The 26,597-nt window shown below is 34.0% G+C and overlaps 3 protein-coding genes and 1 long non-coding RNA gene across 4 annotated transcripts in view; 3 read left to right on the top strand and 1 right to left on the bottom strand.

Moving 5' to 3' along the window:
* The window catches only part of MAK10 (MAK10 homolog), a 55,016-nt gene extending 43,215 nt beyond the window's left edge, over positions 1 to 11,801 (bottom strand). Inside the window, 4 exon segments of the mRNA XM_086439555.1 lie at positions 521 to 688; positions 767 to 925; positions 8,825 to 8,892; positions 11,433 to 11,801. Of these exon segments, the coding sequence (XP_086295681.1) occupies positions 521 to 688; positions 767 to 925; positions 8,825 to 8,892; positions 11,433 to 11,535 (498 nt within the window). The 5' untranslated portion in view covers positions 11,536 to 11,801.
* Positions 11,802 to 13,144: 1,343 nt separating this feature from the next.
* On the top strand, positions 13,145 to 17,216 carry LOC147410734 (uncharacterized). Its single transcript, XR_015179176.1, has 4 exons — positions 13,145 to 13,584; positions 13,841 to 13,930; positions 16,315 to 16,374; positions 16,879 to 17,216. It is a non-coding gene; the product is annotated as an uncharacterized LOC147410734 (long non-coding RNA).
* Positions 17,217 to 24,697: 7,481 nt separating this feature from the next.
* Positions 24,698 to 25,570, top strand: LOC147410733 (uncharacterized). Its single transcript, XM_086421531.1, has 2 exons — positions 24,698 to 24,920; positions 25,035 to 25,570. Exons 1-2 carry the CDS (start codon positions 24,698 to 24,700, stop codon positions 25,568 to 25,570), a joined length of 759 nt encoding a protein of 252 aa, XP_086277657.1.
* A 91-nt stretch (positions 25,571 to 25,661) lies between these two features.
* On the top strand, positions 25,662 to 26,252 carry LOC147410732 (uncharacterized). The gene has a single exon (XM_086421439.1). It carries the CDS (start codon positions 25,662 to 25,664, stop codon positions 26,250 to 26,252), a length of 591 nt encoding a protein of 196 aa, XP_086277565.1.
* Positions 26,253 to 26,597: the final 345 nt, after the last annotated feature.

Genomic DNA, 26,597 nt, shown 5'->3' with positions numbered 1-26,597 from the left:
TCTTGCCGCCACCATGTCTTTGAGGATTAGTAGATGATCCAAGCGGTTTTTACTTGTAGATAAGCAATGTGTTAGTTTAGACATTTTTGTAACCTGATGCATTATGAGATTGAGGATCTTGACTTATATCAGTGTTTGTCGATTTCTTCCGCTTACTCTAGACTCTCGTATAGATGTTAGTCAAATGCTTATTCCGCTGCGTATATTTTCTTTTCCATAAATATTATTACTTTTGAATGTTCTAACAGTTGTGTGATTGGTTACCTCACACCTCAAGATTCTGACTAATGGATCATAGGGATTCGTGTTGGGATTTCAGGGCGTGACAGCCTCCAAGAAATCTCTTCCACTAAAGAAGAGAGAGAGTTTAACCATAAAACTGACGAAGAAATTTCCCATCACATTAGCTAGTTACATAATGGAAGTTACACAATTATAACAAAGATGAGAAAATCACTAGTCTACTCATGCCAAGGTGGAATGGATTCCAATGCAGAAAAAAACTTCCATAGAGTTTTACCTCATGAGTGCGTGAATCAGCCACAACAGAAATGACAGCATTGCAGGTTGCACGAATAATTCTGCAATAAGAATGTAATAAGGCATGTGATGACGTTCTCTCGAGCCTCAGAAGGTAAATGCAAGAAAAGACAGTTTGTGCCAGTGAGTGACCCTTGTGCCATGTTGCCTGCCATGTAAGATTAATTTTAAGACAGGTCTTGAAAGATTGACAAGAACAACTGCAATAACATATCACCGATAGTACCTCACATGCCAAAAGGTGATCCATGACATCAATAATGCATCGAACATCAGCAGTCTTATCAAAACTAAGCGGAACAGGGGCAGCACCATTCTCAATGGCTTCCTCAACAGAATTATATCCACAATTTTCAACACCTGAATCCATCTTTGGGTCCATTATCTAGTATGAAATGCAAGTAGAACAGGTAAGTATTACTCAAGAAAGATACGAAAAACATTGTCAACAAATTTTACAGTTAGTGAAACTACATCATTGCAGAGAGTGTGAATGCAATTACAATTAATAAATAAAATTCATTCTACTGGACCTTATTGCTGGATGTTATTTTCTTTTAATTTCAATGATGTTTTGCAAATAAATTGAGTCATTATTCCAGTATTTAAATACTTTTGTTTTGGGTTGAATTGTGTGGTTTGGATCATGGTTTTAGATATTCAGAATGGTAAGGACCCAAGTCTGTTCCATTTCCCAAAAACAACAGCATTCTGCGATGCCATCAATTTCTCAAGATCCCCCCCAACAAAAACAAAACTTGATATCAAGTGTGTGAAAACACCATCACTCATATACACAGATATAGGCAAGACTAAAGAGTAAGAATGGAGACACATTGTTTGATGAAGAGATCGTTGTTGAAATTGGAGACTACATCCCCAGACTCAAAAGAGTCAATCTACTATTCTCAAGACAATTACCATATTTTGAACCAGCTTGGCCCTGTTGGCCTCACTGTCTCTCCTCTTCTCCAGTGGGAAAAGGGGCAATTTAAAATTTTAAATAGAATACCCATCCTCCTTCAATCAAGTAATTGGATCATAATCCAACTTTCCTTCTAATTTAGGAATGTTCATTGCCTCTGATTCAGTTGAGGTTTTAATTCAATTTATTACTAAGTCAACCATGCCACATGGGCATATTACGCGAATGAGTGCATATCATAACCACGAGAGACATGTTGGATGATCTTGATATATTCAATGAACCACGCCATGTTAGACAGTCCTTGGGATACACCCTCCGGAAATGCATAGTCCATTAGCAGTTCTAAGACCCTTTTGCCCATATCTTGAAGCATCACAAGTCTGGCTGAGATAAAACCCATATTTACACCACAATAGGCCCCTTTCGGTGAAAGACCACAGTGTAATCATGATTCACCTTTGAGAAGACCGCTCAATTAGCTATGCTTGACACTTGACTTCTTGGACTTAACCATCTTTTGAATTTTCATCAAGATACTCCATTTCTAAACCCATAAGCAATAATCTTTGAACTAGTGATCACCCTGACCTCTGCCTTGGACTCTTATCAATAATAATTACAATTGAAAGTTACCTTGCCCTTTGACATGGGGATCTTGCAAATACTAAATTTATGTCAATTCTCAAAGTTATCTAAAAATCCATGGAAATTCAGTTAACTTTTAGGGTGTTCACCCCTGACCATTTGCCACAGGAATTCTAGACTCGTCGTGACTATATGCCATAGACATTCAATCCAGACACTAGCCCACAAAAATCTTGTATTATAACTATATGCCATATAAATTTATATCCAAGTTGACCATTAGCCCACATAGTCATGAGAATTTGACTAATCTTGAGAAAATATCTTGACTAATAGGTAATGGGAGCTCAACTAATTCTGAGGTTTTTATTCAATTCATGGACCACAAACGATAATTTTGCTAATTTGAGTCCCCTCAATCTCAAAGAGGCATTGGATTTTATTTGAGCTCACAATTCATCCGTGGGGAAGGAAGGATTACCCAGTTTTATCAATAATGAATTTGGTGGCATCGCCTCTGTGCAACGGATCTGGCTTTATCGCAATTTTTCCAAATGTTATCATCACCCATAGTCATGATTTTATCACTGTTTTCTTGGCATTATCACCGCCATTCACCTTTAGCATTTTAACATTATGACTATAAATAGACTTGGTGTATTGACCTGATGGTTAAAGTTATGGTTAAAATTATACTTGTAGAAGATCAAATTAGGGTTTAGAGAAGAAAAGAATGGAGAAAGTGGGAGGAGTAGAACTTGACTCTCACTATGGACCGTGGTGTGTGTGTGTATATATATATATTACACATATGCCCTTATGGCACATATATAAAATACTGATATATCTAACATTCCCCTTCAAGCTAGAGAATATATATATCATATCATCTCAGTTTGTTACATAGAAAAGTAACCCTATCACTACCCAATGACTTGGTAAACAGATCAACAAGTTGATTTTCAAACTTGACATATGTTGTGGCAATTTCACCACTCAGAAGCTTCTCATGAACAAAATTACAGTTCACCTCAATATGCTTTGTCCACTCATGAAACACTAGATTGGAAGCTATATGCATGGTTGTCTGGTTATCACATAAAAGACTCGTAAGTGTCTCTCCTGTAAAACCAATCTCTTGGAGAAAATATCTTAACCAAAATAAGTTCACAAGAAATATGAGACATGGCTCTATATTCAACTTCTGCACTTGATCTGACTACCACTGTTTGCTTATTGCTTTTTCAAGATACAAGATTACCTCCTATGAATGTACAAGAACATGTGGTAGACCTCCCATCCATGGTTTAAAATCTTGTTTCATTAAGTTGTTTCGGTTTTTTAAAAATCGAAACATTGCCAAAATATTTTGAAAAATACGGAACATTCCGAGCATAAATTTAAGCATTTATAGAGGTCTTTCAGAAGATACCTAAGTCAAGGGGCATGCCATTTATTTAAAAAAACACATGGGTATCTTAAATATTTATAAAATTGGAAGGGGAGTTGTATAAATGAGTCAATCTTCAAGAGAAGACCGAGGTTAAGGGCAGTTATCACATTGAGAACACGGGTTTCACCCTCTCAAATAGCAAACCAGAGAAAAGAAACCAGAAAAAATAAAACGGTGGGAAAGAGCTTACCTGAACTCCGACGATCTAAGTTTGTCTCTTTATCTATTTCTTTCTCTCTTTCTGTCTAGATCTATCACTCTAATTTTTTTTCTTTTTTTATTTGGTCTTTTAGGTTTGTTTCGATACAAACGAAACAAAATCGAGTCAATAGATTATTGCATGTTTCGTCTCATAAAGCTGAAATTCTGAAACGTTTCATACGAAACGAGAGAAAATTTTAAACCAAGATCCTATCTGAGGGAGAACCAGCCCACTCTGCATCTGTATATCCCTCAATCCGAGTATGACCATTTTGCTTGTACAACAAACCACGTCCTAGAGATCCCTTTAGGTACCTCATGATACACTGAACCACTACGCAACGTGGCATCTTAAGTGCTTCTATAAACTGACTCACAATCCTAACAGCATGTGAGATGTCTGGTCTTGTGATGGTAAGGTAATTCAAATTTCCAACTAACCTCGTGTATCTGTTGGGATCATCAAACACAAATTCCTTGTTCAGTTGTAAGTTTCAACTCTGGTCCATGAGGGTACTCACTGGTTTGGACCCAAGTAACCTTATCTCTTCTAAAAAATCTAGTACATACTTCCTCTAAGAAAGACTAATACCACGACTTGAGCAAAACACCTCAATACCAAAAAAATACTTCAATTTTTCCAAGTCCTTAGTATGAAATTGTTGTTGAAGATAAGACTTCAACCTCTGTATCAGATCAGCATCACTACCAGTCAAAACAATATCATCAACATAGACAATTAGCAACACATACCCATTTTCAATTTTCTAATGAAAAACTAAATGATATGTCTGACATCGCATCATCCCAAATGCAAGAACTGCATCACTGAACTTACAAAACCATGCCCGTGGATATTGCTTTAAATCACAGAGTGCTTTCTGAAGCTTACACAATTTCCTAATCTCCCCCTGAGTGACAAACCCAGATGGTTGCTTCATATACACTTCCTCATATAAATCACCATGTAAGAAGGCATTTTTAACATCTAACTAATACAAGGACCAATCAGACATAGCAACTAATGCAATCAACACTTGAACCGAAGTAATTTTCGCAACTGGAGAGAGAATCTCAACATAGTCAACTCCATAAATCTGTATGTATCCCTTAGCAAGTAACTGAGCTTTCAATCTATTAACCGTACCATCAGGAAAAAATTTAACGTAAATCCACCTACAACCAACAACATATTTCCCAAGAAACACACATGTCAAACTCTTAAGATCTAACTTGTCATGATCAGGACCCAAATGATGAACAAAACAGACACACCCAAAACATGAGGAAGAAGATGAAAAAAAACAGAGCAATCACTCATAGGTTGGCCACTATCTGATAGACTGGCTCTCTTTAGCCTGGAGAAAACATCTATTAAGGAAGGAAGACTAAAACATTCTAAAATTGGAGACTTGGCTGCATCATACTCTGATCGGAGGGATGAAAGAAGAATAACGTCCATATCCTCTCTTTGCTTCTGGATTTAAAGGATATCACTGGAAATAGGTTGAAATTGATTCAATTCTTCACGTATACACATTAATGAAACGGATATCTGATCCAGAGATTTATCATCCTACTGTAAGGAGAAATACTGCTAAGAGATTACATAAATTCGAGTTATATTGTTGGATCCCAAATACATGTGTCTCACTCATTCCCAAATCTCCTTCGCAGTATCTAAAAACATAAAGTTAACATTGATCTGCGGCTCCATACTATTCCACAACCAAGTAACAATCTGAGCATCTTCTGTTCCCATACCTCAATGGCTTTTTCATCAAGAGAATTGAAATTCTCTTTGCTTAGATGAGATCTCTTACCCTTGGCCTTCAAAAATATCTCCACGGCCTTCGACGACTATAAGTAGTTAATTCTATTAAACGGAATAAAAGTCATTTGAGTTCCAACCAAATCAATAGATATACTCAAGATAGTCACGGGATACCTTGAAGGCCAGAAACACAATTTGATACCTAACCACCACACCACATCACAACCAACCACTATTAACTATTGAAATCCCTTGATCTATGATCACATTAAGGATATTTTCTAACCACAAAGATAATAGGTACAAATCAAATCAGAAAAAAATCGATTTATATCAAGAGAGAAAAGAAGAAGAAAAACAATGCAGAAGAAAGAGAACTAAAATCTGATCACTAAAGAAGCCCTGATACTATGTAGAAGATCATATTAAGGTTTAGTAATCAAAAGAATAGAAAAAGTGAAGGAATCGAACTTGGCTCTTACATTATGAACCATGGTATATATATAAAACTAGAAAACAAATGAAATTACACATATGCCCTTATGGCACATATATAAAATACCGATATATCTAACAATATTTTATTGAAAAAACATAATTTAGAATTTGAAAGTTAGAGTTTCCAATATTTTAATTTTTAGTTTGAAGTATTTAGAGAATATTTCATAAATTTTAGAAGGGTAGCCGAGTTTATATGGATTGAGGATTGAGAAAAATAAATAAATGGGATTAAAATTTGCAAAGATTCTTGTGTGAATGAGAAAGTTTGGGGGTGCGTCTCAAGTGAAAGAGTTGATGTTAAGCTGATTTGGGAGGTGGGGCCCACCGGCTAGTGGTTTAAAATAAATGGGCTTACATGAAATTTTTTTTTTTTTTTAAGTTAGAAGGAAAAGAAATTTAAGGGGGGCTTGAAGAGAGTAAGGAGGGTTGTATAATGGTGGACCCCGCCGATTTTGTAAACAAAAACGGTTTGCCATTCTATCAACAAAGAACAAAATAAGGGGAGAAAGTGAGAGTAACGGGGTCAAGAGTGTCCAATAGAGATAGGGGGAGATCGTGGCAAAGAGTGAGAAAAAGTTCAAGAAGAAGAGGAACAAGAAGAGAAAATGCTTGTCGAGATCTATGGTTTGGCAACGAATTTCATTGAAAATAAGTAACTTTACTCAATAAGAAGCTTTTGAATGGTGACTTGGGTTAATTACTTGTAATTGAAACAACTAATCCGATAATCTGAGTAATTAGTATTATTCTTAGGTTATTTATATAACCAGCTTCATTTAGATGGATTGGACTTTGTTGATTAAGATCATTGGGGTTGGTGTGTGACTAATCTATTTTCTAGTTTGGGAAGATACATCTAGGATTCAAATTTTGAGCTAGAATTAGTATGTGACTAAGCATAGATTTCCGATTTTCTTCTTATTTCCCTCTTTGGTTGAATTTTGTGTAAATTAATTGGTGTTTGGCCTTTTACAAGGATTACTTCCTGGGAATTGGGATTTTAAATTTGGGAGGCTCTGAGAGATGGGGAGTGCAAGTGGAAAGAAATCTTTTTGAACTTAAAGCTCCATGGGTCAACACCAGAAGATTTTTTGAGCTGTTCGAGAGAGGGAGGGGGTGAGAGGCAAAGTTGCAGCTTTCAAAGGAAGAGGCTGCTTGGTTTCTAAGACCTTGAATGATGTTGCATCCAAGGAGAAACCAATTTGGTCAAAATTTGTCTCCGGGAAAATAGCGTTTCTTGTTCCTGAGGGGGGTGGAGGAAATGTTTGGTTGGAGATCTCCTTGAAGTTGAGATGCTCAATGGAGCCAAAGGAGAAAATGAACTTGTTCGTGATACGAAAAAGGTAAGTGATATGGCGAGTGGAGTTCTGGTTGAAGATAAATAGAGGGCTTCCAAAGAGGGGGGAAAAATCCTAAATCTGGTGGAGTACTGGTTGGGGAAAAATCGAGTGCTTCTAAAAAAGTGGGAAAGAAACCTAGATCTAGGAAAATAGAGGCTTTGAGCTTGGTATTGGGAGCTTCTACAAAAGGAAAATACATCCCTTGGGAGACTAACAGGTGTGTGTTCTTGTCAAAAATGCTTTTGGGTCAAAGAAATTGTGTGAGCAAGGTTCTATAATGGTCAATGGTACGTTGGTTGGGCTAACTCCATGATTCGCATGTGTAAATTGTCTGTAGGAGAACTGGTTGGAAGAAGGTTGTTGGGTTAAAATAGAAAGTTTGTCGTACCATCCGTGGGCTTTGAATGTGTTCAAATCGATTGCAAAGCACATGGGAGGTCTTTTAGAAGTGGATATGGCCACAACAGGTTTGGGGGTCTAAACAATTCAAGATTAAAGATGAAATGGCACCCTTCACGTATTCCAAGGGATTTAAGAATTTTCTACAGAGGATTTCAATTTTTTATGGGAATTTTGAGGGAGGAGATGACTCACAAAGGGGTGATTCAGGCGTCAGAGCCTGCAAGAACTAGGCAGGAGTTTTTGGAGCATGGTAACAAAGAGGGAGGGGAAGGGAATCGTGTTCAGAAATTTTGGTGATATTCCTACACAGAAACCGGTTCGTTCTTTGCCTGGTGAGGAAGACGATGCTGGTTGTAGCACACAAAGATTGACGGAATCAGATTCAGTGGAGGAGATTCAAATTTCAAATGGAGGGTTGGATGGTGTTGTGGATAAGCAATGTGGCAGCATCTCAAGTAAGGTTCACTCGATGTCTAATAAATTCCTTTGAAAATCAAGATTGGGGCATATAGGCGTGGTTACTGATGATAGTTAAATTCCTTTCCTGGAATGTGCAGGGTTTTAATGATAGAGTGAAACATGCTTCAATCAAGGCATTGCTTCATCAGCAAAAAAGAAAAAAAGAAAAACGCATTCAATGGATTTACAAGAATCGAAGTTACAATTGGTGGAGGAAAGAATTATTGATGTTTTGGGGGGCATTCGAAAGAAGGTTGGCGCCTCCTGCCCTCTTAGGGAGTTTCAGGTCGAATCATTGTCATATAAGACATGAAAGCAGTATTAGTTGATGATATGCTTATTGGGGCCTTCTCAATTTCAACTATTTGTCAGAAACTCGGTGGGGATGCTCAGTGGTTTTTTACAGGAGTATATTGTCCTAAAGGAGACAGAGATAGAGATTAGTTGATGATATACTTGTATACATGCATGAGCATGTATATCTCACAGATGGATTCAACAAAAAGATGTACAAAACAGGCAGGCACACAAAAAACATGGCAGACCACCAAATTTTCTTTGAATATGTGTCAAGTTATGCATAAATAAAGTGAAGCGTACTACCACTTAATTGAATATAGAACAGCAAACAATAAATTTACCTCCAACGCAGACATAGCAGCAAAGAGACTGAAATTTTCTCCATGGATGAGCTCACCATCTCGAAGATCTTTGAGCAAAAGAGATCAAAAGAAGGAGAAATCAAATGAAAGAACCATAAAAACCTGAAATTCTAGAGACCATAATACAAATTGCATAAATCCCGTTAAAATTATAACCTTCATTATAAGGAAAATTAATATGACATAGATGAGTTTAACTTGTACTAAGTACCCCACATTGACATAAGAATCATTTACTGAAACTAGAAACATCAGATATTGCTAAGCAGAAAAAAAAAAAATCAGTAAGCCTTACAAACAGAACAAAACAGTGAACACACTGATACACCAAAAGTTTACATAATTACATGGGAAAATGGCTTACTGGGAATTGTGATATGCAAGTGTGTGGTCTTGCCTTTTCAAGTGAAATTTTTGTTGAAAAGTATACTTTTATTGAGATAAGAAGGATCCTTAGAAGACCCAGCAAATCCAAGGACAGTGTCACTATCAACTCTGGTGTTAGGAACATGTAGTCCCATCTAAACAAGCAAATTCTCAAACAACACTCCACTCATCAAAGAGCTTACATCAAAATATCAAAAGGCCAAAGATACTAATGATCGCTTCTTGAAGAGTGTTTTCCTTTCCTTCAAAGATTCTTTTATTCCTTTCAAAATCCCCCAAAAACTGCGAAAAGAGTTAATGCCCACAAAATTCTGTTTCTATTCACAAAGGCCATAATTTGCCAAATTTGAAATAACAGTAGAAGAGATTTAGGTAAACCCCAACGAGGATGGAATAACAAAAGAAAGTGAGACCAAATTTCCTTGACAAAGTTATGGTTTGCCAATTCACCATCTGCTCGTCAAAGAAGACAAAAATTTGGCATTGGCAATGCCCTCCTAGTCAAATTGATTTGTGGTTATAATTCTATCTAGAGTGGCAAAACATACCCAAAAAAAAAGTGAGACAGTACTATCATACCCCAAAGAGACCCACCAAAACAAAATGGAATCCCAATAAAGAAACTTTCCCAATTTAGCAGGAAAATTTTCTCTAACCCGACCCCCAAGAAAATGATTTTTCCCATCAAGGAACAAAAATCCTAATGTTACTCTCTCATGATTATCCCAACCCCCCGAAAGTAAAAACCAACTCTCATTTTGTGCAATAAACACCAAAAAACATTTCACGAGGAAATCCATTTTCCACGATCATTTTCTTAAGAAATATTGATTTTCCCAAGAAAACAATTTCTATGCAACCATACAGATCCCTAGCATATCTTCCACAATCATCATCAATATTTAGATTGAATAAAGATTCATAATGAGAACATCTCTAGGATGTATATTGATACAAATAACCAAGCAGCGTAGTTAGGGGCGAAAGACACACTTAATGCACAAAGGCCTCCTGGTGCCTAATGCACAAAGGCCTCCTGGTGCCTAAGGCGCAAGGTGCAAGGCACAAGGCGAGGCACACACTTGAGTGAAATAGAGCACAATAAAAGTATAAAATTATAAAAATTAATAAGTTAAATAATGAAAGACAGGTTCTAGATATATTATAATTATAATATGAGTACGTATGAATTTAATAAACAAGTTAAAGTATTTAACACTTCAGAAAGAAGAAAAACGATCAACAATAGCAGAAAAATTAGATAGGAAGAAAAACAAGAATAAGGGGAAAAAAAGAATTAGAAGCTGACCATCAATAACATGTGTTGTTGCTATGATACAACTAGGGTCAAGGTAAAAAAAGTATTATCGGATGAATGTTTCTGTCAAGGAAAAAACCAATATTGTATTGGTTGATACATTCTTGAAACGTTCAATGCATGGGTGTCAATGTTTTATATCGATCTAGGCCGATACTAATACGATATCAATTGATACATCTCAATATTTTGAACCATGACTAGGGCCATCAATAGGAGGGTTCGAGGAGCTTGGTTGAACCCTAACCTGCCCTAGAAATGTAGGCTCTACATTAGACCAGCCTTATTCCCCTATTGGGCCCAAGTCAAGTAAGCCATTACTCAGTCCTAACAGCTCGGGCAATAAAAATGACAATATAAAATTAAACATTTTTAATAATAAAATATTTATCCAATAAGTAAAGATGTGAGTCTAATCTGAGATTGATGTCTTACTTAAACAAAATGCATTTATTTTTTCAATTTTTAGTGAGGCATGCGCCTGGTGTGCCTTATGCCTTGACTGAGGTGCAGTCAAGGCGCGTGCCTTGGTGCGCCTCAGTTACACTGCCTCGCCTTAAATGTATTAAGGCGCCTTCAGTGTGCCCTGCCTTGAGGCGAACTAAGGCGCTCACCTTGACTACAAAATAACCACGGTTCCTAAATTAACACCGGTCGTGAACCATTACAGATTGCTTCATCTCTTCATTTCCAAATATTAATTTAAAAGGCATAATAATTAACAAGTATAAATGATGAAGGACACACATTCTTTCACCCATAAATGACGATGCAAGCCCTAAAACTCTCATATCTACTATCAATAATAAATTAAAAGAAAAATTACAAATCAGATGGTTAGTATCACCAAATCAACACAAAAGTGAAACTTTTTGTACGTACCTTCACAAGCGGCTTCAAGAAGAGGGGAAACGTCAGCCCAGACTGTCTGTTCTCCTGAGGAGATTGAAGAAGGCAAGTGAACGTCTCTCCCTCTCTCCTCCATTGATTTTGATATTCTCTGCTCTCCTTCCCTCAATTATTCAGGAAAATATCCGTAAAGTCCAGAGAGCGATCGAGAGAGAGAGAACTGTTTGAATGAAGAAAGTTTTATCGAGATTAATATTTGTGATATGAAGAAGGAAAGACTAAAGAGGGTTTTGGGTGATGGTCGGGGCTTCTTGTGCGGCTTCTTTGCTTTCCCTGTGTAGTGTGTATGAAAGAAAAGAAGAAACCCTTCAAACAGGTGGGACTTGGAGAGACCGGTCAGGGTTTACCGGTGTAGACCATTGTTTATGGAGAGCTGCTATTGGACCCAAACTTTTACTTATTACACCCCTAATCTATTACCTACTATAAAAGAGGATTGCTTTTGGTACGACTTTTTAATTGTGACAATAATACCTTTCATTTTTTATTTGTCTAATCCATCAATATCCAGAGGAATGAGGGAACTATTTAGGTCCATGGGCCTAACTCATCCTCCAAGCCATGGTCAACAGAAAAGGAAACCGAATCAGACTGAGTCAAATGGCTTAACCAGCCCAAACAGACAACGAACGGCCCAAGACCCATAGGCAGACATTCACCTATAAATCAATATCTATCTATTTAGGTCCATGGGCCTAACTCATCCTCCAAGCCATGGTCAACAGAAAAGGAAACCGAAGCAGACTTAGTCAAATGGCTTAACCAGCCCAAACAGACAACGAACGGCCCAAGACCCATAGGCAGTAAATCAATATCTATCTATTTAGGTCCATGGGCCTAACTCATCCTCCAAGCCATGGTCAACAGAAAAGGAAACCGAAGCAGACTCAGTCAAATGGCTTAACCAGCCCAAACAGACAACGAACGGCCCAAGACCCATAGGCAGACATTCACCTATAAATCAATGTCATAAGGTAAGTGCCTTCTCGTTTTAAACCGTACGAATTGAGTTCCCACAGGCGATGTGGGATTATTGTTCTAACAAGAACAAACATACAGTTAAGGTGAAAGGAAAAAAATACAGATTTCTTAGGTATTGTCATAATACCCTTTATTTTATTTTATTATGACAATAATATCCTTTATTTTATAATCTTCTACACTAATAACCTTTACTCATTTAAATTCCTTCCCATCTGTTTCTTCATCAAAACGTTTCGATTACTCTATTTCTTGTTGAAGAGAGATTTCAAAGGCGCCTCTTGTAAGAGCTTACTTCTTTTTTCCCGGGAAATCGCACACTGATCAATAGATTTCCAAATGAAAGAGATATTCTATTATCACACCAACTTTCACTTTCAACACACAAACCCTTTGGTATATAGACGGTTTGTTATAAGTAAAAGTTAGTGCGCTAATAGAAGCTCTCAATTAAATGATAAGGATCACCAATCATACATTTCAAACTTAACGGACAGGATGGTCATGGCGTAATAAATTTTCCACGTGGCATTTTCACTAAGTGGGATTACCTTTATTCAGTAACTCCGGTTTTCATGAAAACATTATCCCTTAATGTGATTCCAATGAAAAACATGGACTTTTTCGTAATTTCAACTGAACCAGCTTCTTCTTTTCTTATAAACAAAACAAGAAAAGAAAAAAAATTAAACAAGATGGCTGGGAGAAGTAGCGATGGTGTTTAAACTGTTACTCCAAGTGAAGAAAGCTCAATCTCCTCCATTGAAATCTCTGATCTCTTACCTCTCGAACTCATCAAATCTGAAACGATCCCTCCATCTCCAAATCGGTCTGAATCTACCATCGATTGGTTGCCAGACTTCGCAAGCTTCTCATGGATCGCGTACGGAGCTTCGTCTCTTCTCGTGATCTCTCACTTTCCTTCTCCTCTCTCTCAGGAAGAAACTCTAATTGGTCCCATTTTCCGCCAATCCATACAACTTTCGGTTTCGATTACAACCGTTTTTTTTCCAAACGTTTTGCATCTTTTCGACTGCAACCGTTTGAAGAGCACGTTGTTTCGAATATTTTTTTACTTCACTCATCTTCTCTCTCTCACCCAATATTCTCATCAACTTCGACCTCCCATCCCACCAATTTTTTGGTAAGAGATTTAAACACAAGTTCTAATTTTTTTATTTTTTGTTTTTCTTTTCTTTTAGTTTCTCTTTTATTGATCTCTTTACAATATATGCATTTTGAATATTTAATTCTTTCATACTTAAGTATAATATGTATGCCAACCGTTTGATAAAATGTCTGACATATGTTTCTTTTCATTAATATTTTTCCTTTATAATTTTTGTTTCTGATTTGCATATGTTGAGAACTCAAAATTCTTTCCCTATTTTTTTTTTCAGATCTCCTCACCCAATCTTCTCATCTTCTCTCTCACCCAATATTCTCATCAACATCAATCAACTTCGACCTCCCATCCCACCAATTTTTTGGTAAGAGATTTAAACACAAGTTCTAATTTTTTTATTTTTTGTTTTTCCTTTCTTTTAGTTTCTCTTTTATTGATCTCTTTACAATATATGCATTTTGAATATTTAATTCTTTCATACTTAAGTATTAAGTATATACATGCCAACCGTTTGATAAAATGTCAGACATATGTTTCTTTTCATTAATATTTTTCCTTTATAATTTTTTTTCTGATTTGCATATGTTGAGAACTCAAAATTGTTTCCCTATTTTTTTTTTTACATAGGATTTCTAGCATATGTGATAAGGTTTTTCTTATGTATCCTAATTTATTATTTTCCGGTCATCTTTTTAGTTTAATAACTAAATATTCGAAAAATGTCTGAGATATGTTTTTCAATAATTTTTTCTTTTTATAATTTATGATTTTTGATTTGCATATGTCGACCCACATCATTACTTGAGAATGAGTTTAATTCCTAAATCAGTTTTTTTGTAAAGTTATACACCCATAGACTTCTAACTCCATAAATTGCAAGTAGAAATAACATAGAAACATAAATACACACTCAAAAAATTGAAACAAATAAACAAATTCTATTGAACTTGAACCAAAACACGCCTTAGGATGTTCCCCTAACATTTTTTTTTCCATCGTTTGGATGTCACACTAACTTTTGCAAGTATGGGACTCTACCAAACTGCCTTGCTGATTCTCTTAATTTATTCAATCTTTCAATCAAACACTTTTTACCTATATATATATATATATATATATATATATATATATAGATATATCTGTTGCTCATTTCTCTTTACTCATTATATATATATATATATATATATATATATATATATATATTCTTCGACCTGCAGAGATTGCATACAACAAAAAGTAGAACCAATTACCAATTAATAGTTCAATTCCAATTACCAACTACTGACAAAAGTGATGATACTGCCCAAAAAATGAACCTGATTAATTAATTTACAGCAATAGAGTTGTGAAAATTGCAACTCATACTTCCATATTCCATATTAAAAATTAAAAATTAAAATTTCATTTATTTATTGGAATTAAATAGTACAATAGATCGCGAATGGTGACGACATCCCCATCGTCTATGAATTCTTACGTGGTGATCAATAAGGGTGTCATTGATGATTATAAAAATAGATATATGTGAAAACATTTACGTTCATGTGAAACTTAATTTTGAGTTTCACTGATACAACTTTCTATTCATGGAAAATGCTAGACTCACGTGGTTCTGATTTCATCAATTCTGTTGTCTTCATCTGCTTTACAGTTTTAATCTCAACCACGTATCTCTATCTCTCTCTCTCACGTGGTTCCGATTTCCGATTCTATAGTTTACTTTCCATTTTGTATGGTTTATTTTCTCTCAGATTATATTTGGGCGTAGAGATCGAAAATAGCATTTGGTTTTATATCAGATCATTTGCTGGGCAAATAATTTTCCTGGAAAATGATTTTCCATTAATCAAACACACCCTTACACCTCCACTCTGTTTTATATTGTCATGTTGCTGCCACGCACAACATGTTGCCAACACAACACCACCTAATTCTTTTTTTTTTAATACGTATGTTGCTGCCAGCAACACACATCTCAAAATAATTTTTTTTTCATCGTTTGGATATCAAACTCAAAAACTTGAAACAAATAAACAAACTCTATTGAACTTCAACCAAAACACACCTTAGGATGTTCCCCTATATGATTATATCTATATTTATAGGGCTGGTAAAAACAAGCTTGCCATATCTATTCAAACCTTAAGAAATGATCACTCTCGATCTTTTATGGAGTCATTTTCACGGCCATTGATGATAATTCTCCACCTTTGATATCATTTACATTGTACCCATGTTTGGATACAGCTTTCAACTTTGTTTCAAGTTGTTTTTCTTCTTCTTATTCTTCTTGGATGAGGCTAACATTTTTTTTTCGCATTGGATACTAAAGAAACACATGGCTTGTTTGAACCCTATGTGTGTGGCAAGTGATCTTTTTAGTGTCTTGAGATTTTTTGAAACTTTTCTCTAGAGCCATCTCCATGGTTTTATTTCCATACTTTTCATGAAAATATTCTAAATCTATTACAACCAACCAACCATTAATGGATGAATCCATCAGTTTAAGAATTTCCAAAATTGTTTTACTTTTTTGTTTTGTTTGAGGGAATTAAAATCGTTTTGTTGAATTATGATTTGGATTTGTGGATAGTGAGGTTTGAGAATGATTCCATCAATTCTTTTGTCTTCATCTGCTTTACGGTTTTCATATCAACCATGTATCTCTATCTCTCTCTCTCTCTCACGTGGTTCTGATTTCTGATTCTTTAGTTTAATTTCCATTTTGTATGGTTTATTTTGTCTCAGATTATATTTGGGCGTAGAGATCAAAAATAACATTTTGTTTCACGAATAATTTCATCTCTGGTAATGATTTCTATTTGCATTTAATTATTATTATTTATTTATTTCATGTTCGTGTCTTTGATTGTACTTTTTAAAAATTTAAGCATTTTAGATTGTCAAGAGACAACTTTTTGTTTTGATTTGAAGATGACCTTCCCCCCCCCCCCCCTCAGATTTAGAGATATTTATGTTTTATGAGGAAATACACCCTTTAAGATCGATCAATCACCAATAGTCAAAAGGTAAAAAAAAAAAAAAGGAAACACAACCTTTAAACATAAGAAAAACATAATTTTTGAAAGCAAAGTGGAAAACACATCAATTGGAATTTGTAGAGGTGCTAAATGCAAAGAGGTACCATTTTTTATGGAGGGGTGCTTTAAAAAAAGACACAAATCACAAAAGGTGTTATTGAAGGATACAACAGTTACGCCCATTGGTTATTAGACTAATAATTGTGAGTATTGATAATTTATAATTCAAAATAATTTTAACCAGTGTCAACTTATGATGTATATTGTGCAGCTTTAATAAGGATACATATTGAGAGGAACAGCAATAAATTTATGGCCAGGGAATACCTTGAAATGACTATTGTGCATAGAATTGTAGTTGGATAATTAAGGTGGTGTGCTTTTGAAAGGCTATGCGATTGACATATCCCAATCAAACTAAATGGAGAGAAGTATAATATGGCAGTAAGACCAGTTATGCTTTATGGGGCTGAATTTTGGACCATCAAGAAACATGTTCAGATATTCAGTGTGGCAGAATTCAAGAGACGGACGAATGAAAAGACTATGAAATTAAAATTAGAGATGAACATCTTCATGAAAATGTAGTAATAGCCTTGATAGGTGCTAATAGGCTAAAATAAAGTTGATTAAGATGGTTTGGTCATGTGCAATGTGCAAGAAATGTGCAAGTTGATGTAGTGGAGGTAGATTTGAAAATGGATAACAGTTGACATGACGTCAGATATAACAGAATGCAAGTTCTTGATTTATTCAGCCATCCCCAGATTTTGGGATAAAGCTTTGATGACATAGATGATGGTGAGTCATAAAACTAAATAAAGCCCAAGTTTAGGTGTAATTGACCAAGTCTTAATCTTAAAAAAAATGAAAATCATCCACAAGATTTATGCTTCAATCCAGTTTACTTGGGGCAGTTTCTTGAGCATTTAATTTTGTTATGTTGCCTATCAAAAATCATGCGACGCCATGCATGGGAACCCGGACATGCTTGATTACAATGGCCGCTGGTAAGACTAATGGGTCTGTGTTGAACATTTGCTGGTAAAGAAACAAATCAATCAGTTGCAATGTGAAATGAGTTGTTCTCCTTGGATTAAAAAGATAAGACATATTCATTGGTTGGGGAATATTTGAAGCAACTGTGTCAAAACTAAGTTGGGTAACTTGATTCTTGTCGGGTTTCCTTTTATTTTTTATTTTTATCTACACTTAACTTGGCCATTTGTCCTATAAGCTGTATATCTCACATCCTGCGAATATTGCATATGGTCAGGATTGAAATGGCTAAACAGCTCACCATGTTAGTCTTTTGCCTTACAAAATGTTGATCTCACATCCTGTGATTACTTCATGTGGGTAGTTTTGAAATTGATGAAAGAAAGCCCTTTGGCTGCTACCAGTGTCTTGTTATTCTTTCTTCCAGGAGCAGCTTAAGTGGATAAAGTTATTTGTAGTAGTCACTATTATGTTATATGGTCACTAAAGTTTATTTTAAAATAGAATTAGCCCTACTAATTTCTGAATTGAATCTTCCTTCATCAACTTATACATACAGCATAATGCTGATAGGAATACCATTAGACAAAATCATTAGGGTTAGTCAAATGCAATTATATTTGGGTCATAGAACTAATGTAAATGGAGCTTAGCATGCAGATAAGGTTTACTTGAGCTCCTACTCGTGCTCATCCAGTATATATGTATATTTATTTATTGATTTTGACCATTATGTAACCTTGGTTATTGTAAGAATGGCTCAATTTCGAGCTTTAAATGAAATAAATCATAATGTTAATTATGTACAGACTACAACCCATTTTTCCTGGGTTCTTACATTTTAACTTGACGTTTCCCTTTTTGCCTTCCGAGCTGCCCGCGTTGGTCACAGCTGGTGAATGCCTCTTGCATTAGAGGATGCATCATTAAATGAATAGCAATATGTCGACCAATGATCTGTTCTTGAAACAGAGATCCCAGTCAGGACTGTGTTAGTTGTTTTCTCTGCACCATGGCCTATACTTCAGCTGGTCTTGTTTTCGTCTTGGCCAACTTGCTTGTTGGAAAGTGTAACCTAGCCTTGAGTGGACGGGGTGTAGTTCTGGTCGAATCCTCGTACAGAAACATATCCTGCAAGACATGTTTAGAGGAAATGTCAACAAAAACTTCTAGACTTATTTCTTCTAGATGGGTAATACTAATATAGGTTTGAGGTTTGAGCCATCAAATGTGTGGTTTAACATATCTTATGAGTTAGCTGCAACCTGATAGTATCCATGCTAAAATATCCACTTTAAATAGGAGCAGTCTCAGATAATTTCTAACGTGTAAGGATGCTCATTATTATCTTTCCCATTTTCAATTGTTTCCAGTCATTTCAGTGCATCTTTTTGCATCATACCCATGTGATCTAGAGGTTAGCCAAAGCAATTAAGATGACTAATAATTGGTGCGATTTCATACCTTTACAGAAGCAGCTTTGAATTTTCTCTGTTGATTGACCTAGCACACAAAACAATGGTTTAAGTCAGTTTCAAGTTGTTTTTCTTCTTCTTATTCTTCTTGGACGAGGCTAACATTTTTTTTCCGCATTGGATACTAAAGAAACACATGACTTGTTTGAACCCTATGTGTGTGGCAAGTGATTTTTTTAGTGTCTTGAGATTTTTTAAAACTTTTCTCTAGATCCATCTCCATGGTTTTATATCCATACTTTTCATGTAAATATAAATATTCTAAATATATTACAACCAACCAACCATTAATGGACGAATCCATCACTTTAAGAATTTCCAAAATTGTTTTATTTTTTTGTTTTGTTTGAGGGAATTAAAATCATTTTGTTGACTTATGGTTTGGATTGGTGGAGAGTGAGGTTTGAGATTGATTCCATCAATTCTGTTGTGTTCATCTACTTTACAGTTTTTATCTCAACCACATATCTCTCTTTCTCTCTCTCTCTCTCATGTGCTTCTGATTTCTGATTCTTTAGTTTAATTTCTAATTTGTATGGTTTATTCTCTCTCAGATTATATTTGGGCGTAAAGATTGAAAATAGCATTTTGTTTCAGGAACAATTTCATCTCTGGTAACGATTTTTACTTACATTTAATTTATTTCATGTTTGTGTCTTTGATTGTACTTTTTGAAAATCTAAGCATTTTAGATTGTCAAGAGACAACTTTTTATTTCGAAGATGACCTTCTTTTCCCCCCCTCAGATTTAGAGCTATTTATGTTTTATCATGATTTTTTGTGATCCAATCTATATATGTTTGTGAATATTTTTGTTCTCCAGATTTGGAGTTGTTTTTTTTATTATTAGATTTATGTACTTTTGTTTTTGTCTTTGGATGAAATTTAGTGATCCAATCTATAGATGTTTGTTATTTTTTTGTTAATTCTCAACACTGATTTTACAATTGATGCTTGTACTGTATTTCTTTTTTGACTTCAATGGAAAGCAGAGAAGATTTGGGTAGCACGATACATGTAGGAGATTTAGGAAATCACAGTTCATTTGGTAGAAGTTTTGAATCAAATAGTAATTTGATTTGATTCCTCATAGTTTTTGGATTTTGGAGAACCATTCAAGTTTTGATCGAAAATGTTGGTTTCGATATTTGGGATGAATAAATATTTTTAGAATCCCACTTTTTGAATTTTGTTGTGACGGCTTGATTATTTGTATACTTTCAATCATGGGGTTCTGAAGAGATATATTTTATGTTACTCTCTTTCATACCTTGTGCTTGTTACTATGCTTCCCAAGTTGTTTTTCATGTGTACTCAAATGAATGCTGAGAAATCATTTCCTGGGCAAATAATTTTCCTGGAAAATGATTTCCCATTAATCAAGCACACCCTTATAATTTTGGGTTAATTATTAGTGAAATTATATCTCCTTTGTGCAACTTAGGGAAGGGTAAATTCCACTTCTGTTAGAGGTATAGGGAAGGGTAAATTCCACTTCTGTTAGAGGTATTTCATGTACACATGGAGACAAAGGGAGATGAATTCTTCTGGATCTCATGATCAGGTATACATATTTGTCCAGAAATTATTAGTTGCGTTTAAGAATCAATAAAAGTACAAAATCATTAATGTATTTGATATCGCTAATTTATTTTTTGGGAAGCTGTGAAACCTTGCTTTTCTTGTTTTTCAAAAGTCATTTCCTCATCATTTCCAAAGTATGCAAATAGATCCACCTCTTTAAAAATTTGGCTTATATTACTTCTGAGAGAGATTTTTATGTATTAGATGCGTAAATGCTACACTCGTGCTAGGCTAATGAGTAATAAACATTAGATTTCAAATCTACAATAAAATTACAATAAAATTGTTTAAATCTAACGGTTGGAGTTCACCGATTAAGATTAACTATTAATTGGGGAAAGGCCAAAAATTCTTTGATTATATTTTTTACGCTTACAAACAATAATATTCTAACATTCTTCTCATTAACATCAATCAACTTCGACCTCCCATCCCTCCAATTTTTCGGTAAGAAATTTAAACACAAGTTCTAATATTTTTATTTTTTGTTTTTCCTTTCTTTTAGTTTTACTTTTCTTGATCTCTTTATAATAAAAGATGTTTTTTCTTGTTGAATTATATGACATAAATATTATTTTTAGCATATGTGTTTTCTTAGGTCTCCTAATTTATTTTTTTCCGGTCATAATTTTTTTTTTCCTTTCTTTTAGTTTTACTTTTCTTGATCTCTTTGTAATAATTTTTTTTTTCTTGTTGAATTATATGATATAAATATGATTTGTAGCATATGTGATCAGGTTTTTCTTGGGTCTCCTAATTTATTTTTTTTCGGTCATCTTCTTAGTTTAACTAAATATATAAATATTTGAATATTTAATTCTTTCAAAATTAAGTATATACATGCCAACCGTTTGATAAAATGTCTGAGATATGTTTTTTCCATTAAATTTTTTTTTCTTTATAATTTCTGATTTTGATTTGCATTTGTCGAGAACTCAATATTGTTTCCCTATTTTTTTTGTCAATTTTGCGGATAATAAAAGAAAATATATGTTATATGGTTTTCATGTTCTTATGGCAGTGCTTGTTTATAATGGCTCGTAAACTCATAATGGATAGTTTTGTATTAGTTTCATTTACGTATTAGTGTCACTATTAAGTGGCATTTGTTTGCCAGATGGACACATGGGTTGCAGTTTCTTTACTACAATTTTAATAAGTTTTAATAGCATAATACCTTAAGTTGTTCTTGTAGACGTTTCTGATTTTTTCATTTGTACTTGTAATGCTACAATGATCTCAAGGGAGAGATACATGATCAGAAATTTTACATTCTTCAAATGTAATTTTTGTATGTTAACTCAAATTTTTGATAGATTTGAAGAAAATTTGTTGGTAGGACATAAAAATTAATATCCATCTTAGGTGATATGTAATTGTTACCAAATTATGTCATTATTATCTCATAACCTCATTTTCAAATGTAGGACATGGCCATCTTCAAGACAACAGCTCGTAAAAGAGTAGCACACTCTCGATATCGATATTTGGAACCTATATCTAGCACGAATTAACATATTTCTATAAAAAAAATATTATTTAAGCAATATGTCCAATTCAATAACTTAAATCTCCAAACCAGTCAGAACAAGAAAAAAGATGAAGAAAAGTATTCTAATTATGATGTTGTCGTTGGTCCACCACCCGAACGTGTTGCAGACAACTTTAAGTTGTTAGAGTCATATAGCATCACAAATCTTCATTCCAGTCAAAATAAGGAAAAAGATGAAGAAAAGTACTTTAACTATGATGTTGTCGTTGGTCCACCATCCGAAGTTGTTGCAGACAATTTTAAGTTGTTAGAGTCACATAGCGTCATGTAAAGAATATAAATTTGTATTAGAACAAAAATTGGATTAATATGTATATGTATGAAAGATGAAAAAGAAATTGTTATAAGTACTTACAAAAATATTCTTAATACTTTTAATGATAATCTACAATCTATTTTATTAGGCTACTCAAATGATGTCTATTGTTTACTCATTTGGTTCATTGTCTACATCAATCTTGCTCTATACTTCGTATTTTATTTTTGTGTTAATGCTAGAAATCTATTGGTTGTGGTATAATTGTATCATTTTCTGTCATAATATGGTGTTGGTTGTATGTGTTCTGCTCAATGTTCCCTTTTTATTTATCACATTCTTATCTAATAATAATAATTTATATATCTCTATATTTCTATTTCTAAAAATTCTATATTCTCTCTATTTTAGTTGTTCTTTTTATTTATGTAATTGGGTTATCTAATAATGACAATAATACTAAAATGATTAGTTGTATCAAATCCAATAAAAATATTCTTTGAAATGAACAATTCTTCATTCTAAATTAATAATATATTAATTTCATTTTCTTACAGGAACTCTTCATTTTTGTCGTCTATAATACGATCATAATGGCTGAAAGTTCTTATCATGCAAGTATACTTAATTTCAAGAAGAATTATGGGAATATTACAAATAATGAAAAAAAAGGTTATTATTTATGTTCCTTAATGTAAATATGCATATGCATTAATAATTTTTTTTGTTATTTATTAATTTAAAATTATAATTATAATTATAAATGATAAATGATATATGATATATGATTGTAGTAGAAATTAACTCTGTTTAATAAATATAAAAAATCAATTGCATGTTCAAACTTACTTATAAATCATTAATTCAATAAGAATTAATATAGATAATAATGAAATCATCTTCATGATACATATCGCATGTCTATGTCAATATTTATCATTTATTTAATTTATATTTATTATATTTATTATATTATTTATATTTATATTATATATTATTATATGTTATAATACAATTATATTAAAATTTTCTTAGTCATTGATTTTACGTTTGTTAAAAAATAATATTGCAAAATTTCAACTAAGCAACATAAGCAATAAATTTTCATTAGATTCTTCTGCTATTAATCATACTTCAATTACATTAATTCTAAACTATATACTCTTAACTCGCATATATAAAAAGAGTTACGACGTATTCAAGCTCGTCAGCGAAATGCTAGGCTGGACGAACATAGCAAAGCTGAACTACTGAAGAAAAGGAGGATGAATTATTATAGCACCAGTGAAAGAATTCAGAATATTGATCACAATAACGACGATATATTAAGCATGAATAGACAAAGCATCTTGTTGTCCAACTCTTCTCTAAGGACACCCTTCCAAGGTGTACTCTCATACTATTCTAAGTATTATAATATACATGTTCCTAATAAATCTTAAATCTTAAAAATTGACAAATGATAAATAAAAGATAAATTAATCAATTTTTCTTGATGTATATAGGTGGTACAACAAAAAATAAAAATATTGTTACACATTCTTCAGAAGGTGGTACCAAACACATGAAAAAGAGAATGATACCGGAATTTAAGGAGGTGCATATTGTTAAGACAAGTGGATATTGTAAATATTGTCGTGCTATAAAGTTGAAATTTGAACCTCCATCATTTTGTTGTTGCAATGGTGAAGTTGTATTAAATATCAATCCCGCACCTATGGAATTGTTCGACTTGTTTACTTCTCAAACAGACGAATCTAAGGAATTTCAAGAATTTGTCCGTGCTTATAATAGTGCTTTCGCTTTCACATCAATGGGTGCTAAGGTAGACAAAGAACTGGCCAACAAGAAGGGTGGTGTATATACTTTCAAAGTTCAGGGTCAGGTCTATCATTATATACCCAGTTTGATACCAACTGATGGACATGCTAAGTTTCTTCAATTATATTTCTATGATACTGAAAATGAGGTTATGAATAGAATGCACCATCTTCCAATTTTAAAACCTCAAATCATAGAAAAATTAATATCAATCCTTGATATGAATCTGTATTCTATGTTCTTAAGGAGTTTAAGGAGTCTATTATTGTTAGAAGATCATAAAATCATAATCAAAAGAGATTGTGGTCTAGATCAACGTGTTTCCAATGCTCCATCTGTTTCACAAGTTGCTGCGGTATGGGTTGAGGGAAATAATTTAGAAAAAAGATATGAAAGGGACATAATGGTGCATGGTCATGGAGGAAGTTTATATAAAGTACAACCATATTATGGTTGTTACGACCCATTACAATATCCTTTATTGTTTCCTTCTGGAGAAACTGGGTGGCATCAAAGAATAAGCAAGTCTAAGGGAAATAAGAACAATGCATGTTCTGAGTCATCGGTATCGCATATTACACAACCAATATCTGAAGATTTTGACGAAGTCTTACGTAAAGAACAAGGTACCTATTTAAAAAATTTCAATTATAAATTTTGAATTATAGCATAAATATAATTATCGTTATTTTATTTTTTTTAAATTCATTATACTTATGTGTATCTAAATAAATTAATAGAAGTCTCTGTTATAGATACCGTCAAAGAAGCTGCCAAATGCGTCTCTTGTAGAGAATACTATTGCTACCTATTTCAAATAAGAGATCATCTTAGAATAGTATTATTACACAGTGGACGTCTATTTCAACAATTTGTGGTTGATATGTATATCAAGATCGAGACAACAAGACTTGACTTCTACTACAAATATCAAGATAAAATTCGTTCAGAATTATATCAAGGTATAGTGGATAGTGTGACTCTTGGTGAAGTTAGGGGTGATAAAGTGGGAAAAAGAGTTGTGCTCCCTACTTCTTTTGTTGGTGGTCCTCGTGATATGTGTCAGCGATATTTAAATGCAATGGCCTTGGTACATCGTTTTGGCAAGCCTGATATTTTTCTCACAATCACATGCAATCCAGAATGGAAGGATATAACTTCAAGATTAAGACCTTTCGAAAAAACTTTCAACAGACCAGATCTGACAACTTGTGTATTTAGATCAAAGATTGAAGACTTGAAGAATATATTATTCAAGGATCAGATATTTGGATAAGTTGCTGCTCATGTTCATGTTATTGAATTTCAAAAAAGAGGCTTACCACATGCTCATTTCTTGATTATCTTAGAAAATACCAAATCAAGATATGGATCCCGTACTTTATGCAAGAGTCGTAAAGCATATGATGCATGGTCCATGCGGTAATTTGAGGAAGAGTTCCCCTTGCATGATAGAAGGAACATGTAAATTTCATTATCCAAGATCATTATCTGAAACAACAACTGAAGCAAAAGATTCTTATCCTATTTATCGAAGAAGAAATAATGGACGTCAGGTAAAAGTTCGGAAAGCGTATCTAGATAATAGATGGGTTGTGCCTTACAATCCATACCTTCTTAAAAGGTACAATTGTCATATAAACGTTGCAGTTTGCTCAAGCATATCTGCTGTTAAGTACTTATATAAGTACATTTACAAGGGGCATGATGGTATAGCCGTACATATAGATTCAGATGGTTCTAAAGCAAGGGTTGATGAAATTCGAAATTATCAAGATGCTCGGTGGGTTTCTCCACCAGAAGCAATGTGGAGGATATACGAGTTCCATTTAAATGAAGTTTACCCATCCATTACAGTTCTGCAATTACACCTACCAAATCAGAATTTTGTCACATACTGGAAAAATAAAGACTTGACACAGTTACTTGCGAAGATCTTCCAGCACGAACGATGTTAACAGAATTCTTCAATATGAATGTCAGTGATCAAGATGCTCGAAAATATCTTTATAGAGAATTCCCTGAACATTACGTCTAGGAATAAAACACCAAAAAGTTGGAGTAGGAGAAAATCAAAACGTGCGATTGGTCGAGTTAGTGCAACAAATCCTTCTGAAGGTGAAAGGTATTATTTGAGAATGCTTTTAAACCATGTGCGGGGTCCGATATCATATGATTATTTGTTAACTGTCGATGGAATTCGTTATAATACTTTTCGAGAATCTGTTCAAATACATGGTATTTTGGAGAATGATAATGGTCATTTTCGTTGTTTGGAAGAAGCAGTATTATATCAGATGTCA

The sequence above is a fragment of the Akebia trifoliata genome, chromosome 1, assembly GCF_017979445.1.
Source record: "Akebia trifoliata isolate Shusen 1 chromosome 1, ASM1797944v1, whole genome shotgun sequence".
Classification (NCBI taxonomy): Eukaryota; Viridiplantae; Streptophyta; class Magnoliopsida; order Ranunculales; family Lardizabalaceae; genus Akebia; species Akebia trifoliata.
The sequence above is the reverse complement of the archived record's forward strand: the minus strand, read 5'-3'. Positions and strand labels throughout refer to the sequence as shown.